Below are 18,984 nucleotides of genomic sequence, written 5' to 3' on the forward strand. Positions count from 1 at the left end.
ATCAGTTACTGTGTCTTGTTTTAGATCATTAATGCACTATAATAGCCTATGTGCAGCCCTCCTAGCTTCATGGTCTGTTCTGAGATTTTATCTCAGAGTAAACATAGGAACCCAGGAAGAGCCAGGAGAGAGAAGGGACACAGGGGGAGGACAGTCAGAGTAGGGAGAAGTTAGGGAATTCTAGATGACTTTTCTGTATGTTTTTTAACCAATAAAACCTTTGATAGATACATGAGTTAAGCCAATCTAACTATTTCAATTGATATTGCTGTGGTTGGTGACACTTTAGATATATCTGTTCTAAGTTCCTATTGAGTGTCTCTTAGTAGAGATACTTGAGCAGATCCAAATTAGAATTCTGACTCAGCCAGCTGGGTCTGGTATAGTCTAAGTCCATGACAACTGGAGCGCAAAGAGTGGTCAATCTTTCTGATTTTCATGGTAAGATCAGTTCTTATATTTACTCCTGAAGCACATGAATTGTTTTTGCAACAGCCACTTACAATACTGGTCCTTGTCTTAAAGTGAAACTCTGAACCAGCTATTATCTAGCAACTGTCAAAGAGTGATCAATGCAAGTGATATTTCCAAAAGCTTGTGTACTAAGGGATATACTAGAATGTCTAAGTTCTGTTTGTGCTTTAAGTTTGGACTGTAAGAATACACCCAAAACAGCATGCTTGGACTGTAAGAATACATGCCCTCATGGGAATGTTTTCTAAAATGACAATCCGCATATGCCACATTGATGTTATACCTCTTGCTGTTGGATTGAGAGGAAATGCTAGAAGCTGCTATATGGGGAATGTTTCTCCATCTTGTGCAAAGCCAGGTAAAAATGTAAAATATTCACATCAACATTTTTGGTACCCAAATTCAAGGGAAGAAAGCCAATTCCCCTCTAGAGCCTCCAGAAAGCAACATAGCCCTGCCAACCCCTTGGTTTTAGTCCAATGAGACCCATGTCAGATTTCTCACCTCCAGACCATAATGTAATAAGTCTGTGTTGCTTTAAGCCACTTACAGCAGCTGAAGGAAGCTAATACAATGAGTTAAGTTTGAAGTACCTGTGGGACATTTAGGAGGAAAGTAGCAAAGGGCAATGGGATCTTCTGCTCCAGAATGTGTTCTGTTTTTAAAGTTAAATATTGGGTTCCCAACCACATGCATCTTTCATGTGCAAGCTGTGCCTCTTCAAGACTTGGTTTTACTGTTAGTATTGCACATTGTACCAGATAACAGGGGAAACTGTCGTTGGGTGACTCGGGTTGTTAAATAATGGCTGTAAAACTGTAAGAATGTGCCAGTCTGCAGCAAAAGCTTCTTGCATGACAAGAGTCGAGGGACAGCCCAGCATAGGGCTGGGGAACACAGCAGATCCATGACTTCCACATGATGCCTGGGTCGCAACCTTGCCTACTGACTCCCTAAACTATCTTTGTACACCAAATTCAGACTTCCCTGCTTCACTATCTGCAGGATTCACTTGTCAGTTTTCAGAGAGGTGGCCCACCCCCCACAGTTCCACGAGGCCAGCAGCAGCTGCGGCAGCTTTGTTCCACAGAGCCAGCCTGTGCAACAAGGAGTGTGATCTGTATAATGTTGCTCTGATTTTATAAAAATGAGTGGAAATGAAAAAAATGATTGCCGTGTTATCCATTAAAAGTGTAAGCCTCATAAAATTTAATAGAAATGAAGATGGAAACCCTTAGGAGTCAATTGTCATCTCAGTGGGATGCCCACGGGGACCTGAGCTGATGGACTGAGGGTCCTGCTGTGAAGGAAATTAAAGGAATCATTGAAAGGGGTCTATTAGGAAGACCATGCAGAGTGAGCATTTACTGAGTGCTTACTGTGTGCCAGCGCTTTACATCCATAAACTCATTTGATCAGAGGATGAAAGCATCAGCTGATTGGGTAGGTGCCATGCTTATCCACTTGAGAGGTTAGAAAGTTGTTTAGACTCAGAAGGGGTAAAAGGTTAAGTAGCTTAAGGAATCAGAACCAGTAAGCGGCAGAGCCAGAATTCAAGCCCAAGCAGCCTGACTCCTCCCCATGTCCCTGGTTGCCACCATCACCTCCCATTATCACCATCCTGACATCATCTCCCTATCTCTCTCTGCACTCCTTTTATCTTGTTCAGACTGGCCTCTGGGACATATCAGGTGTCCTTCTGCCTTGGAGCCTTTGAACCTTCTTTCCTTTTAGAACACTTTTCTCCCAGATGCTTCTCATTCCTTCACTCCCTTCGAATCCATAAATGCCTTGGTGAAGCACATGGTCACCTCCCCTACAGTGGCTGGATGCTCTTTCCATGTGTCCCAGGAAGGCCCGGCCAAGACATGGGAGACAGACTGGGACTGGGTATGGAGAAACCTCTGAGTCCCTCTGGGCTGGGGTCAGCTGCCTTGTGGAGGCCGGGAAACCAGTGCCTGGGGTGCTTTTGGCACTCCCCAGCCATGTGTGGAATTAGGTGGTACAGTAGTTTCAGTTGCATGCCATGCAGTCTTCTCATTCATTGTGGCTGAACATCTGGTGGGTACTCATAAAAGTTATATCATGGCCTATGCAGTGCCATGTGGAGCAAAGTGGATGGCTCCATCCTTCACGGGATGACCTTGAGGCTGGAGGGTGAAAGCAAGAAGACTTCCAGCCCCTCAGAATAGTCGTCTCCCCAGGGTCCCATTTCCCGACACCCTCAGTAAAAGGGCTGATCCTCACAGCATGATGGGAAGACTGACTGACTTCAACAACCTGAAGAAATCACACAGAACACAGCAGCACCTCTCGGCACCCTCAGAACCTGGGAACCCTGGTCTTCAGCTCTACAGCTGGTAAGGGCTCACGGTGTCTTTGACTCTAACCTCTTTCATGGTGATTTACAGATCTTGGATGTCTCCTCTGCACATTCAGGATTCAGATAGCCTGATGAGAAAGGCAGTACTGTTTCCAGATGAGGAAACTGAGGCTCAGATCGCTGGCTGTCTCAGCTTCATCTCACACTAGTGCTTCTCTGAGCCTGGACTCTTGGCTCCAAGAATAGTGCTCCCTCCAACACACTGGGACATCAGCACACAATCTGTGAGGAACATGTAGTCAGCGGGTGCTTATTGTCAGACTGTGGCTCCAGAATTCGAAAACCCCATGCTGAATGAATAAGTGCTTCAAATTGGTTGGAGATGCATTCCCAAAACACCTCTCAGTATAAGCCACGATGCTTCCCAACTAGTGCTGCTTCAAGATGTGGCTAAACACCTCCAACAAAATTCTTTGATAGAAAAGGCAAGAGCCATTATATCCATAAGTCAGGATTTATTTCATACCATCTCATTTATAGCATTTTCAAGCACAACATTCTGCTCAACATCATTTACACTTGAAAACTGAAAAGCACAACTTGGTAAGGCACCAGGTTACGATAGTCTGGAGAGAAGGCCTTGCTCCCATTTTGGCTTGTGTAATACCTGGGTAGTTTCTCTTGAGTCTGTCAAGCAGAGAACAAGGTTATAAAAGGTCCATTTATACATACATGGTAACAAGAGATAACAAACAGTTTTGAAGTATGCCGTATTTTTAAATTATAATGGTGGCCTACACTTGTAGTTCAGCCAAAGTGGCATTCTCTAAAGCAAAATTCTTATAAAATCTTCTCTGCAATACCAAGCTGCAAGTTTAACAATTTTTTAGCTTTGAAGTGAATCAACTTTATATTTAACTCAAACACATACTTTAAAAACATTTTCGGCCCCAAACTCTATGTTCACAAAGAAATAAAAATGGAGGAAAATCTCAAGTATAATCGTACCTTTACTATTCTATAAAATGCAGCAATATATTTTAAAAACTGTTGCATTTAAAGGTCAACCCACTAGATTTTTAACACTAACAGTCCAAGGTGTTATCAACCCCAGTTAAAATTCAACTGTATAAAGCTTTCAGAACTGGGCCACACAGGTGTACTTCACTAAGCACTTTCCACCCGTGGCCTAAAGGCAGGAGGTGTGGAAGTCCCCTCCAGGGAGACCAACTGCAGCCCCATACACTGTCACATGCATACAACTTCTTTCAAGTTTTGTGTCCTATCTTAAAAATGAATTTGCACTATACTCCATGCCATTTACTTTAATATAAAAATAGTGTTTCAAATCGCTTACCAGTTAAATACCTCATGTTCCCTCCCACACCTCCAGACACCAGACAGGCAGAGCCCAGCCTGGGAAGCCTAGCTTTCCACAGATAGGTAAGCCAGGCGCAGCAAGATGAGACTGTATTCAATTAGGTCTATTTTAAGCATTTCCACAAATCATTTTATTCCTTCAGGTTGTAACTAAATGCTTCAGGAAACTATGACCAACATCAATTCCAATGTGTTGAATAATCAATAGTTAACAGTCTATGTATTTTAGTGGTTTAAAGATTAATCTTTTGTTAAACAAAGAAATTTGTTAATTTTATTTACTAACAGGAATAAATAGAACCCCTAACCTAAAGTATAACCTGATCTTTTACTTTTTCTATAGAAAAACACAAAGTGGATTTCTTTTGAATATAAAAAAGACAACACAAAACCCACAGAAAAATAAAACTCTTCTATCTAACTGGCTTTACAGACTTCCCTCGTTAGTCGTGGATGTGACTTTGGTGGCTCTGGGTCACCCACCGCAAGCCCGACACTGCAACTGAGTGTTTAGGCTGCCTTGTGGTGTCTCGGTAGCATCCCTACCAGAGTAAAGACTATTCTCCTGAGACGGCACTTTTTTCTCCAGAAGATTCAGCCCTAACAGCTGCCACCTTGAAGGATGTATTTCACTGTCACAGGAAGCAGCCAAGCATGGGGGCCATGGTCCCGGCATGCACCTGGCTGGCTACATGCCCCGCCCCTCAGGAGTCCTCGGAGTCCACTGCTGCTACTGCCCTGAAAGCCATCTGTGGCTTTAACTGGTTGTTTTAACAGGTTTCAAGAGATTTTTTTAAATTTTTTGTTTAGATTTAAGATGTCCTCAAAAATGTATATATTAAGATACACTTAAAAACATGCTCTGAATATAATAAAAAAGATGTTGGTTCAAAAAAGGGTCAACAAGAAGAGGAAGCCAAGCTTCCTAGCATCTGTTTTTGTGGCCATGCTTTTCCCCATTAACTGTGTGAAATTCTGAATCAACAGCAAATACAGCCATACAGACCTATGTATCTGTGTGCATGAGTGTGCATGGGTGTGCATACAGAGAAGTACATCTTGGCTGACTTAAGAAAAAATGATCTGTGTTGTGTCCCACAAACACTTGCTGTTGGCCTTTCAAGAGTATTCACCTCCCTGCCGAAGAGACAGCTTGAGTGTGGAAGTTTAAAAATAATCCAGATAGGTGCTCCCTGTCGCCCTCGTTACCTAGGATTGAGGCAGCTTGGTGCACGTATTACAGTACCGAAAGCAAATGTCACTTTCTGATCTCCACAGGAACCACTCCCTAAAACATGAGGACTACTGACCAACACTTGCTTTCCTCCGCATAGCACTTTGTCTATGTTCATATGTGTCAACACAACTGGTCTAAGAAAGAAAAGTCCCAATAAGCAAGTTTCCTTTTTTGTCTACAGAGTGCCACACAGTCAGTGGGATGTTTTCTGTTGGTTGTTTTTAAATCATAAGCAACTGGGTATTAGCAATTGACAAAAGTGACTGGTTTGAGGTTTTGTAGGCAGAGCTCTCTCATTTTTTTTTCTCAGATTTTTGCTCCTTAAAAAAAAAGGCATGGTTTGCATGGAGTTTCAAAGCTAAGAACTGTTGTTACCATGGTTGACCTGTGTACATAATGCAATGTGCATTAAGTAGCCCTTAATCAAGAGAGGGTTAACCGTAGCATTCCTCCCTTTTGCTCTTCTGTACATTATAATGTAGCAGAACTTCATTCTTGACATCCAGATTAGAGGTGTCTTCCTCATATCAGATATAAATTAACCAGAGGTCTAGAACTCTAAATTTCCAGAGATGTGAAAAATGTTTAATTTACTTCAAAAATATCTTGCATAAGTATCTCATCCCTAAGCTCAAACAAACAAGAAGGAAATTAAAGGCAAGAAAGAATACATAAAATTGAGGGCTCCTCCTATAATACATATACACACACTCTCGATATGGGCTCTACGCAGTAAAAGTTGTTTCAGCTAATATAGCTTCTAATATCGATTTCATCTGAAAATAGCCTTTCTGGGTGTCTTGCCAGCATCATACGAAACAGCAGTACTTCTTCCACCAGGACTTGGAGAGGTTTTTCATTTTATCTGGAGTCCTGCTTTTAGACTTCTTTGGCTGTTGCTGAGTGTCCGAGTATTGAATGCCAGCGACGATGGCTGCATCAAAGACCTCTTTGAGGTTTTTTTGAGTCAAGGCTGAACACTCGATGTAGGAGGCGGCTTTGATTTCCTCAGCGCACAGCTTAGCCGCCTCTTCAGGCACTGGCTTTTCTTTGCATTTGTCCAACTCAATGAGGACTTTGACGTCTTCTCTGAGATCTGACTGCGTTCCAACTAGGATGATGGGGGCTTTAGGACAGTGGCATCGAATCTCCGGCACCCATTTCTCACTGACATTCTGGAAGGATGAGGGGCTCACGACACTGAAGCAGAGCAGGAAGATGTCTGTGTTGGTGTAGCAGAGAGGCCTCAGCTTGTCAAATTCATCCTGCGACCAAGCAAAGTACCCAAAAGTTATGTTTTCATGAATTCTCCTCAGTAAAAAGATCATCTTCACATTTTTCATGAAAGGGTCTGGCAGGTGATAGAAGACCCACTGGTTCTAGAAGGAAGAGCCAGCATCCTTGAAACGATCCTACTGTTTACCCAAGCGGGGCCAGCGCACCAGCGAAGGTGTGGCAGCCATCTGCTTTCAGGGCCAGCTATGGTCTGAACACTGCCAAACACGTTCAACGTGTTCATCAACACTCAAGACCTACTTGCAGCTTAACATAGAAAAAGTGCTCAAAGCAGGTGGGTTCTAGAAATAAAATGGACTTAAGCCTTCAGCTAAGTGTAACCCAAACTTACTCTCAACTCTTGGTACTTAGCTACTTTTCTAAAATTCAGACCACACCCATATTGATCCTCAACACTCCCACTCAACCCCAGTCTATGAACACAGCTCGTCTCTTTACCAATCCAGCCCTGCCTTTCCCCACAACAGCTCTGAGTGATGCCAATTTCATCCCATCTGCACGGTGCACATGCTCTGCCCACACTATACACAGCAACGCAGAGTAATGCTAATCAGACTCAAGGCCAGACCAGAAATGGAGTTGAGGACCTTTGTCAGTCCACTGTCATCAGTGACTCAGAAAACTTGTGCTTCTCAATGCCACTTATAGACACTGGTTAATACATCCTCATTTTGACTGTATCTTCTCCTCCTCCCTCCTTCCTTCATTTTCTCCTACTTCCTTTATCCTTGCCAATACCCATGGCCTCCAGGTACAGTGCTTTGGACAGGTAAGAACTGGAAAATAGGCACACCCACCTTACCCTTAAAGTATAGAGAAGTGGATAGGATAAGTTAGAGTTGATTACAAATAAACCAACGGTTGTGCTGCCAATGCTCTCCCGCGGTCATCCACTTAACAGACACACTGAACATCACCTACACTCAAGGCACAGTGGCAGACGAGGGGATTTGGTTGTGAACAGACAGACGTTGGTCTCCAAATTGCCATTTCTTTATAGAAAACATCCTGTAGTTTCCTGTAGCACCATATTCAGCTAAGTGAAAACTTTTGCTCAAGTCTTTTGTAGAAAAATATTTACTCTTTCCTATTTAAAATGTTTATCTTTTGGTGCCAACCATCCTCAGGTGCAAATAATTTCCCAATGACAAGAAAAAGTTCAATGCCATTCATGTTTTTCATTACTCAATTGACACACTCCGATTATTTACCAAGTACTATTTGCATCTACATTATACTCCATCCGTGGCTTTTTTCTCTTGGTATAAAAGAAACCTGTAACTTATTGGAATGCACTTTCTTAATTTGAGGCTCCATGTTTCAATTACGGGAGGACAACCAACGAACTAATCACATTAAAGTCAACCAGCTAAAATGCTCAGCAATCAATATGGTATTTCAGAATGTCACTTGTGAGGCTTCTGTAAGCGAAAGTTGAAAAAGAATGACTTAGCCAAATGTGGTGACACGTGCCTATAGTCAACAGTTACTTGGGAAGCTGAGGCAGGGGGATCACTTGAGCCCTGGAGTTTGAGACCAGCCTGGGTGACATAGCAAGACCCCTCTCTCTAAAAAAAATTTTTAAAAAGAAAAAGAATGACTTAAGTTTCTCCATGCCAACTTTGTGATGAATAAATAAACACAGAAACACAGCCAGGTAGACTATGGCTCAGTCATGAAGATCTTTTAATGGAATGCTCCCTCTGTTCTTAGAGGGCCTCAAAGAAAGAAGCATAAAACTGAGACCAGTATTAAGGCAGCCCCCTCAGGTAGCTGCACCCCTGGCTGTGCCCTGGTATCTGGGGTTGCATTACTGAGAAAAATAAAGGCAAGCACAAGGGCTGAGCCTTCTGAGTGGGCTTTGGAAAGCTATCTCCCCAGATCTCTTGGGATTCTGGCTAAGGGGCTTGAGAAATAAAACAGAAATTAGACCCTCCTGCTCAGTGCCTGACCAGAAACCTTAGATATCTGATGAAATAATGCAATACACACGTGCAATGAGGACAACTGGAATGCACCCTTAAGAAAAGGCGTTCTGAGGCCAAGCAATTTGCATGTGCTTGCCAGGTCTGTGGTACAGACACTGCACAGGAGTCTGATCAGGGTGGGCGGGGCAGAGAAACGAGACTGGATTCTACATCCCTCTGGTCTAGCTGCAACTTGATTTTTTTTTTTTTTTCAGTGTAAGATTTTTCCAAGTACCTTATGGGTCAAAAGGCTGAAGAATTTTCAGCTTCTATTGGCAATTCTCCAGTGAACTACTCCTATTTCAGCAATACTTTTTTCTCTTATGCCAAAGGTATGTTTTTTCAAGTCTCCGGTCTGTCTCTGATCAATCTGCCCTTGAGTGAGACTGTAAGAGCAGTGTTAAAAACTCCTTTTGACATCTTATAGACTCGCCTACCCTCCCTAACAAGAAAAGCCAAAAGTACAAGAAGTGATTTCTTCAGCATGTAGAGCCATCCATACTCTGCTCCCAACAACTTCTGTGGGAAACCCACACTCTAGCTCCACAGCCCCAAGTTCCAGCCTATCTGTGCTCACATTGATTCTCCAGGCATCTGAAGTGGAGGTCAGTGGAGTCACTTAACCCTCAAGGCTCTTATGTCAACTGCCTAGAAGAGGTATGTGTTCCTTCCTCCATAAGGAAACTTGGCAGGTATCACAGCAAGTTCCCTAAAATGTATTTTATCAGATCAGGACTAGGGAGAGTAGAAAAGAACTACCACTTTGACCACCTTGGCTAGTAGTCTAAACAAAGACTTATTTATAAACGGGGGATCAGGAAAACAAAAACAAAAACAACTGACTTATCTTACCAGCAGTGTATTTTTCATAGTTTTTGAAGTTGGTTTTCTATAACTTTTTAGACAGTGGTCTTATTCATTATTTAATTGGGTATACTCTTCTAACCAGTACACAAAGGTTAAGAAATAGTAAATCTCATTGAAAATATTGCTGAGAGGCCAGAAGAATAATTTCCAAATAAACTGAAACTTACAAATGTAGCACCAAAACCTTCGTTTTTCCCTAATTATAAACTTTTTTGTGCAAAAATACTTTTAAAGTGATGCTTGTGCTTCCCTGATTTTTAAACAGGAACAATTTAACTCTTCCTTGATGATTCAGAGTCATTTTTGCAAATTTTTTTGGTAAAATTCCTATTTGCCTTTCAAAACTGTGCTCAGAGGTTTTCTGCCAGGCCCAACCAGCCTGCACCTCTAAGCCTGAGCCTCTTTTCTTCCCTTTGCTTGCTCCTTCACAAGCTTCCATTTGTCTTCCCTCTACACTGTAAGTCTATTAAGGGGCAGGCCCATGACTTATGTTTGTACCCCCACCACCTGGTCCTCCTCTGGTTCATCCATTCTAAAACCACGAGATTAAGCCGTGCTATCTGCCAGGCACTATGCTGGGCACTGGGCATAAAAGCCCAGCTCAAGAAGCTGCATCCTGCTTGAAGAGCCAACACTTATGGGGAGCCCAAAGGACAGTGATATTTGAGTGACATCCTGGGGCAGGTAGGTGCACTGAGCTTCTGCTCCACCCCGTAAGGCTCCCTGCTAACTGTGCCTTTGGACTTCCTGTATTTTCCTGACTTCCGTCTTACCCTCAGGGTCTGACTTCAGCAAGTCAGATGGCTATGTTTACTGAAATGTTCCTCTGCCCGCGTTTTATTTTTTTTGAGACAGAATCTCACTCTGTCACCCAGGCTGCAGGGCAGTGATGGAATCTCGGCTCACTGCAACCTCCGCCTCCCGGGTTCAAGCAACTCTCTGCCTCAGGCTCCTGAGTAGCTGGGATTACAGGCGCCCGCCACCACACCCAGCTAATTTTTGTATTTTTAGTAGAGACGGGGTTTCACCATCTTGGCCAGGCTGGTCTTGAACTCCTGACCTCGTGATCCACCCATCTCAGCCCCCCAAAGTGCTGGGATTACAGGCGTGAGTCACCGCACCCGGCCACCCATGTTTTAAAACTCAGAAAACCTGACCCCCTGGTAGGCAAAGCATTCTCACTTCATACAAAGAAAAGAAGCTCGAATTATAAATACCACCATGGCATTCAGAAAGATTCAGTGCTAGAAGTGACTGTATTCTTTGATTTTTCTTTTTTTTTTTTTCCCAAGAGACAGGATCTTGCTCTGTCGCCCAGGCTGGAGTGCAGTGGCACCATCATAGCTCACTACAGCCTCAAACTCCTGGGTTCAAGCGATCGTCTCACCTCAGCCTCCTGAGTGGCTGGTGGCTGGGACTACAGGCAGTGCCACCACACCAGGCTAATTTTTTTATTTTGTAGAGATGATGTCTTGCTGTGCTACCCAGGCTGGTCTCAAATTCCTGGCCTCATGCAATCCTCCCACCTCAGCCTCCCAAACAGCATGAGCCACCACACCCAGCCTGATTTTTTTCTACAGACAATACAATATGGACAGTGCTTGGTTTTTCCAAGCTGAAGTGCTCCCAAGCTATGGCCTGCACCAGCCCAGTGTTCCTTGGAGATCAAGGCTTCCCGGTCTTATGTCATCTTGAGGTTTAAAAAATAAGATCTGTCCTCAGCTCTGAATCTGCTGTCCCAGAGTAGGTGAGCAACTTGGAAGCTCTGGCTTAGATGAGGCTCCGGGGGGCAGTGGAAAGCCAATGCCTTCATAAACACAGATAGTCATGCGATGGCACCTCAGAAAGTGAAGGGGGCACTTTCACCTGCCTATAAAGTACCCCTGGAACTTTGCTGAACTCTAGAACATACTAGAGAGACAAGTTCATTAACTATCACTTTGCCAAAATCAAGTACCCCTGGGTGTTCCCAAGGCACAGCCTGACTTCAATGACTCTAGTACCTACCAAGGGGGTTTCTTCTGGGGAACACAGAGGGAACCCTACACTCCCTGGCTATTTCCTCCAAGTACCCGGCCCTCGAAACAAGAACCAGCGTTCACAATTTGGATAGAATAAGCCCAGTTAGTTCATCCCTCCGGCTTAAGTCTGCTCTGACAAATGTATCTGTGCTTCAAGGGATGGGGCTGGTCCTAGCGAGTCAAACCATAGCTCAGGAAGGGAAATATTAACCCTTAGTGATGTAAATTCCATCTTTCTCTTGAGCAAATTTCTTAAATATCTGACTCACTGGCCTTTAATGAAACGATCATAAGATATCACTCACTTAGTTTGGGAAATGACAACAAAGCATCACTGACATTTTTTCATAAAAACCAGGGAGTAAGCAATAGAAACTCCTACAAGAGCTGTTCTTGACACTGCTTCCTCCCTTGCCTGGCTACGCAGCTGGGCCAAACCCTGCTTTATTAGTTTGGAGGCATCTTCCTCTGCTTCCTGCCCGCCAACACCTGGCCCCTGCCCACCCTCAGAGAGGGGCCAACAGCAGGGGTGGGTCCACTTCATGAGGCTTTAGAATGACCCAGTTACTGACTGAGGGAATCAAAGGTTATTTGGAAATCTTTAAAAGGCTGTTTCCTTTCCCAGCACTGAGCTGTAACATGATACTGACCTGTCCCGCAGTGTCACAGAGTTGGAGTCTCACAGGCCGCCCATCCACAGACACCACCGCTTAAAAACAAAACCAAAATGACAATCAGGAGGTGTCTTTTAACCCCTTTCGGAATACTAATAGTTTTAGCTTTCACTATCATTCTCACTCCAAACCCCTCTGCTCCTATTCTAGGTCCTCTAATGAATTAAAGACTAGCCGAAAACAAGGAGGCCCTGTGGAGGCATTTTTGTATACAAACCCAGGCCTGGCAAGTCACTCCATTGCCATGAACCAGGCAACAAATCCCCGAACCCTTTGATGGTGCCCCCAGAAAGGCCTATGCTTTTCTCCCAGTCCTGGAAGATTTATTTTCCTGTCACACTTGTTTCAAAGGACCTACAAACAACACTGGGGGTAAATGGGAAACAACCCTGCAGTTTTAAATCAGTGGAAAACCTCACAAATAATTCTGTTTTCCCTTGGGAAAGGTTCCCCAACTTCAGGATTTATCATAAAATTCTAGCGTGTTTTGAGAACATGTGCAAACACAGGCTGCCCACATTGTCCTGTTTAAAAAATGAGGGCACTCCTTATCTCTATGTCAGGTCAAAAGGAGGATTAAAAAAGAAAAAAGAAAGCCATGCCCACCTTTCCACTAGGATCCGGGGACTCGGGGAGTGTGGAGAGGCCTGCAGCAGGACATGTTGTCGAGGTTTCTATTTTAATTAAGCAGTCAGTCTTGTCTCTTTCTACACAACTTTCTAATTGTTTCTAAATATTTATACTAGTCAGCTGCAGGGGTGGGGTGGGGGGAGGGGAAGAAACAATACCCTGCGGTGGGAACCCACCAGCACAGCACCCATTTCTCTAGGGTACCTTTGGGATGAAAGGAAGGTCAGAGAAGCAACTTTTTTTTAAGAAGCAAGACAGTTAAGTGTTTCATACTAGCTTCTGTGAATTTTAACTTTTTCTTAAATTTCAAAAAGACCTGAATATCAAGATAGAGAATTCCTTTCTCTTTGTATCTACCAAGGGAAATGACATCGCACGCGGTACATAGGAGCTTTAAGTAGCTTAAAGGGATCCTGAAAAGATACCAACAATCAGAATCCGAGTCCAAGTGGGCAGGGAAGGTAGTGGGGCTCAGAAGAAAGAAATGGTGTTTACTCTCCAGGTTTCATCCAAACCTAAGCCTTCACGAGGGCCGCTCGCGCTTTTTCACTAAATCAAGTGTTTTCCCGGCGTCTCCGCGGCTCTTTAAAGTGGAGACGCCCCTTATGAGCTGAGCCGCCTTTTAAAAGGAAAGGAGCGACGCTCAGGTAAAGGCACCTGCGCGTCACCTTCTGATTGAAACTCTGCAGCGGCGCCAGCGACGTCGCCCTCAGGAAACTTTGCTCTATACAGCAAACTGACCGGGCACCCTGAACTCAACCTGTTTCACTCCTGCTTATCTGTTGCTTAAATTGTGAGATTTTTTTTTTCTTTTGGCAACGGCTCTGACTGCCCCTCCGCCCTCCTCTCTCCAAGCCCATTCCGCCGTGGTCCTTTCGTGTTAGCTCTGTGCTTGCCCAGTCCCTGAGACTCAGGAAACGTCCTGCACTCCTCATTTCTCCGGCTTCCCAGCTGGAGCCGCGCCCGGGGCCCTGCAGCCCCCTTGGGAACCCCGCGACCCTCACGCCACCCTCCTTCCCCTGGGCGGACCGCGGCCACGCGCCCCCGGCCCCGGCCCCCCGGCCCCCCGGCCCGCTCACCGGAGAAGTTGTCGAAGGCAGTGGGGATGTATTCGGTGGGGTAGCCGTTGGTGGTGTAGCTCACCACCAGGCTCGTCTTGCCCACCGCGCCGTCGCCGACCAGCACGCACTTGACGCCGCGCCCCTCAGCACCCCCCGCGCGCCCCCGACCGCCCGGCTCCCCAGGCCCCCGTCCACCGCGTCCACCGCGCTCCCGACGCGGCGGCACCGGAGGCGCCTCGCAGCGGTCGGGGAACGCGGGGTCCCCCTGCTGCGGGGGCATCGATCCGCGAGCGCGGGCTTGCGGTCGCGGGCTAGCAGGGCCCGGCCCGACCGCTCCTCCGCCCCGGAGGGTTGCGGTAGGGAGGAGCTGTCACCGACAGCTGCGGGCGCGTCCCCGGCCCCGGAGAGTGGCGGTTCCGGGCCGCACGGCTGATAGACAAAGGCGGCCGGGGAGGGTCGTGGCTCCGCGCTCCGGCGGCGCCAGCCGCTCTGCCCTGCGCGATTGGAGGACAGCGGTCCGAGCGCCGTGGATCCCAAGCGCTCTGTCTCCGCCCGGCTTCCCGGCGACACGACGCGTGGGGGCCGGGCGGGCGGGCGGGGAGGGAAAAGAGGCGGGTCTGGCCGAGCGGCTGGATCCCCGCGCCAAGGCCACAGCGCCCCCCGCCTGCGCGCCGCGAGCCTGCACCCGCGCCCGAGGCGGCGCCGCGACCAGGCAGGCGGGGACTGCGAACACTGGCGCGGGAGGACCTGGAACACACGTTCCGGGGAACCCCGCGCACCCGGTCTGGGGAGCGGCGCCCGAAGGAGCCGGGCCAGCCTCGGCAGCCTCCTCCCCAGCTCCCGAGAGGGTGACCACCGCGCGACTGGCCCGGGAGGTTCCGCTTTCTGGCGCCCACGCGAGCCAGGAAGCCTGAGCCGCCTCCTATTCCTCTCTGTGGAGCCCCCGGCTGGCCACGGCTCCACCCAGGGGGGAAAATGAAGTGTCCTGGAGGCCTGTCCTGCAAATGAGATTGAATTAACAGACAGCTTTTTTCCTTAAGTCTAACTGCAGCTGACCGTGTGATTTTTCTCATTTTGAAGCAAAAGGATGCCAGCTCCATTGTGAATGCTCCTTTGACTTTCTCCTTCGGCATGCCGTGAACCTTTGTACATGTATGCTCCAGAAAATTTTTTATAGCCCCAATTCCTTCATTTACTTAAAGGTAATTCGGAGACATTAATATGTCTGAAAAAATATTCCGTTTCCTTTTGATTCATTTCTCTCTCTGCCTTCCTTCTACATGTGATCAACAGTCCATTCAGAAAAAGGATGCCTTTTCTGGGCCAAGTCAGAATACCAACAGTCCTGGGGGTGTACAGTGTGGTGTGAGAAGGGCCACATATTATTAATACACATATTGATACTAGTGGCAGTAAAAATAACAATAACAAATACTGAACTTTCATAATGGGTCAGATACTGTTGTAAGCACTCTTCAAGAACTAATTCTTTTAATCTTAACATTATTTACATATGAGAACACCTGAGGCACAGAGATATTAAGTAACGTTTTGGGATTCCACAAGCTAGTAAGTGGCAGTGCCAGGATCCAAACCCAAATAGTCTAGCCCCAGAGCCTGAGCTTCTAACCAAAATCCTGGAGGCAAAAATAAGTCAGTATCATAAACGTAATCTTGAGCGTATGGCCATGGTCAGAATGCAGAGATGGATTTATCAAGAAGTTAGAAGCTTGAATCCAGGACCCCTGACTTGCAAAGGACACTTTCACATTGCTGGGAGACCTACCAATGTGCACACATGGTAATATGTTTCTGTAAATTTTGAAAAAAAAAAAAGTATTTTGATCACCACCAGTTATGTTCACTGTCTTTTTTAACTCTAACTTATCCTCATATTGAGTGACTTTGAAGAGGCCATGAAGATTTTGGGGATCAGCCAAAGAAAGTGAAGTTGGGGAGACCCAAACAGGTTGTTTGAGTGTAATGGGATACAGAATCAGGATGAAGGTGAGATAAGGGGGATGTCAAGGATGCAAAATTTATGAAAAATTGAGCATTCAGAGGCAATATCAAAAAACAACAAATTTAGAGGACCCTTACTCTCAGGGTCAGGCAAGTGCCAATGTTAAGTTTTGAGCCTCAGGTACCTGCCTTGCCTCTTCCTAGCCCTGGCCGTGATGACAGGATATATTTTTTATGTGGTTTACAGTTCTCCTATGTAGATGTGTTGTTGCTAGCCATTCAGGTATAGGAATGGCTAACACTGACATACCTACGACCCTCTGTGAGAGTCACATTGGTGTCCTTAACTGTCTTACTTTCCCCAACACTAGAAGGGTTCCAGTAGCAAAAAAGTAGCAGAGCTTGAGATGGGCAGAGCTGGAAGCTAGTCTGGCAATTCTTTCCATCATAAAGCACCTAATATCGGCTGGTGCGGTGGCTCACGCCCGTAATCCCAACACTTTGGGAGGCTGAAGCAGTCAGACCGGTTGAGGCCACAAGTTCGAGACCAGCCTGACCAACATGGCAAAACCCTGTCCCTACCAAAAATAAAAAAATTAGCTGGGTGTGGTGGCTCACACCTGTAATCCAGATACTCCAGAGGCTGAGGTGGGAGGATCACTTGAGCCTGGGAAGTCGAGATCAGCCAGTGTACTCTAGCCTGGGTGAGAGTGAGACACTGTCTCAAAAAGAAACAAACAGAAAAAAACACAACATTGTTAGAGAAGGTTTGGCTCTCTCTACTATACCTGATCAAAACAGAAGTTCTCTCTTGTCAGAAATGTACCTGTACTCTAAATGCAGCAGATACAGTTATAAATGCATCATACATTTTTGGAGAAAAATCACATGAAATGAATGATCTGAATTCCCATGTTTGTAAGGACATGAGGCTGTAGTAGTACAACAAAAAGCAAGTTCGCCTGTGTGTGACATCACTTCCTATTGTTCCTATAGAAAATATCTTACAAAACTGAAGAAGTGATCAAAGGGTATGCAACTGAAAAATGTAAATAGTGTCATAGAAGTGTGTCAAGCAGTGTATTAAAATGTCATGTCTTATGTATTTTAAGTTTATGGTGTTTGTTAGCCTTTTAAAATTTGTAACTTATCGTGATGCATTTCTCACTTTAAACATTTGTTTTTGTATCTAATTTTCTATTCCTAATTTTGTATTTTTTTTCTTAATGAAGTCTCACAAATGTGATAAGCCTCAGGCCCTACAAAACTTGGCTTTGCCCCTCCATCTGGCCAGCTGTCAGTTTTTGTGTCCTATGCCTCCCCCTCTTGCTTTTCCCCCTCTCATGCTGAATATCATCCCACACCCACTCATTTGGGCCCGTTTTCTGGACACAACTTAGTCAGCTCCCTGCATCCTTATCTAAAATGTCAGGAACTAATGTTTGCCCTATTCATGAGACTCTTCTGTAGGCAACATAGGAAATCAGACCCCACGCCAAACAGTTCGGTATTTCATCTAAGTCCAAAAGCAGAGAGATGACAGAATGCCTACCACTTTACCCCTTTACAGAATGTCTTTACTTTACCCCTTTTTATGTTGAACTGTCCCACACCCACTCATTTGGGTCCATGTTTCTGGGCTCGACTTAATCAGCCCGCTATAGCCTTATCTAAAATCTCGGAACTAATGCTACAAGAAGCCCTCCAAGGTGTGTGGGCTCAAGTTGTATGATATATTTGTTTGTTTATTTGCTTATTGTCTGTCTCCACTTACAAGCTCCATGAAATCAGAAACTTAATGTTGCTCATTCCTATATCCCACACTTAGAAGCACATGGGGCAAGTAGTAGGTGCTTAATAAAAACTTAAGCAGTGGTAAATATGTAAGTGAAAGTAAAACATGTTTTGAACTTGACGGCTCTGTAAAAAAAAAAAAAGGAAGAAGAAAAGGAGAAGAATGTAAAACATGGACTCTCAAAACATGGACAGTTGTATTTTTATGCTTTTATAAAATATTTTTAGAATGAATGAAATAAATTTGACCACTTCTTGCAAGTATTAATATAAAACCATGTCTTCGCTCAGTTTTAAGACAAAAAATGCATTACACCTCATGTATTCCCATTTGTTTTTCACTAAGACAGTGCAACATCGTCATTGTGCAGTGGGCCTAGAAAATTCTGAAAACTGGGTGCAGAATTTCCGTTCTTAAGATCTTGTCTCTCTGAGGCCCTCCAGCCCAGCTGTGAGCATTCATCCCCCCTACCTACCCCCAACACCTCCTCCAGGACTTCCAGCAACCCACCCCTGGGCCCCCAACAACATGTCAGAGAAGGTGTCTTCTCCTTGAACTACAGGTCTGTAACCCCTTCTTCCTTCTTCCATGAACTTGCTCTTTCTCCGCTTAGGTGTCACCTCCTCCAAGAATGTTTATTTTTGTGCCTAATTTTCTATACTTAATTTTGTGTTCTTTTTCTTAATGAAGTCCTCAAAATGTGATAAGCTTCAGGCCCAACAAAACTTGGCTTTGCTTCTCCATCTGGCCGTCTGTCCGTTTTTGTGTTCCATAGCCTCCCTCTCTTGCTTTACCCCTTTTTATGTTGAACTGTCCCACATCCACTCATTTGGGCCCATCTTTCTGGGCTCAACTTAATCAGCCCCCTACAGCCTTAACTAAAATGCTCGGAACTAACGCTTGCCCTATTCATAAGAACCTTCTACAGGCAACGTAGGAAAGCAGACCTCCACACCAAACAAATTGGTGTTTCATCCAAGTCCAGAAATGTTCCCTGACCCCTTATGTGGATATATTTGTGCTTGTCCCTCTCACAGCCCTTATCTAGTGAAATCATCTACTGATTATACAGCACCTGCCCTTGCTCATAATCCCCTAAAAGGGAGGATCCCCAGTTTAAAAAACTCTTCCCCCAGCACAGTATTAATACATTTTCTAGGATTTTTTCCATCAAGTTATTTTAACTGTTCCACTAGCAAATAATTAATAGTGAATTTGTAGTTTTTTACTAACATGGTAAAAAAAAAAAAAAGGTCCTAATAGACTTTCCACTCTGTACATGTCACTTTTGTGTCTT

The 18,984-nt window shown here is 45.1% G+C and overlaps 1 protein-coding gene across 1 annotated transcript; it reads right to left on the minus strand.

The window, feature by feature from the left end:
• Positions 1 to 3,292: 3,292 nt before the first annotated feature.
• RHOU (ras homolog family member U) lies at positions 3,293 to 14,828 on the minus strand. Its single transcript, XM_003275151.4, has 3 exons — positions 13,949 to 14,828; positions 12,216 to 12,274; positions 3,293 to 6,679 (listed from the first exon to the last, which is right to left on the minus strand). Exons 1-3 carry the CDS (start codon positions 14,208 to 14,210, stop codon positions 6,224 to 6,226), a joined length of 777 nt encoding a protein of 258 aa, XP_003275199.2. The 5' UTR covers positions 14,211 to 14,828; the 3' UTR covers positions 3,293 to 6,223.
• Positions 14,829 to 18,984: the final 4,156 nt, after the last annotated feature.

Source organism: Nomascus leucogenys, chromosome 5 (assembly GCF_006542625.1).
Source record: "Nomascus leucogenys isolate Asia chromosome 5, Asia_NLE_v1, whole genome shotgun sequence".
In the NCBI taxonomy this organism is placed as follows: domain Eukaryota; kingdom Metazoa; phylum Chordata; class Mammalia; order Primates; family Hylobatidae; genus Nomascus; species Nomascus leucogenys.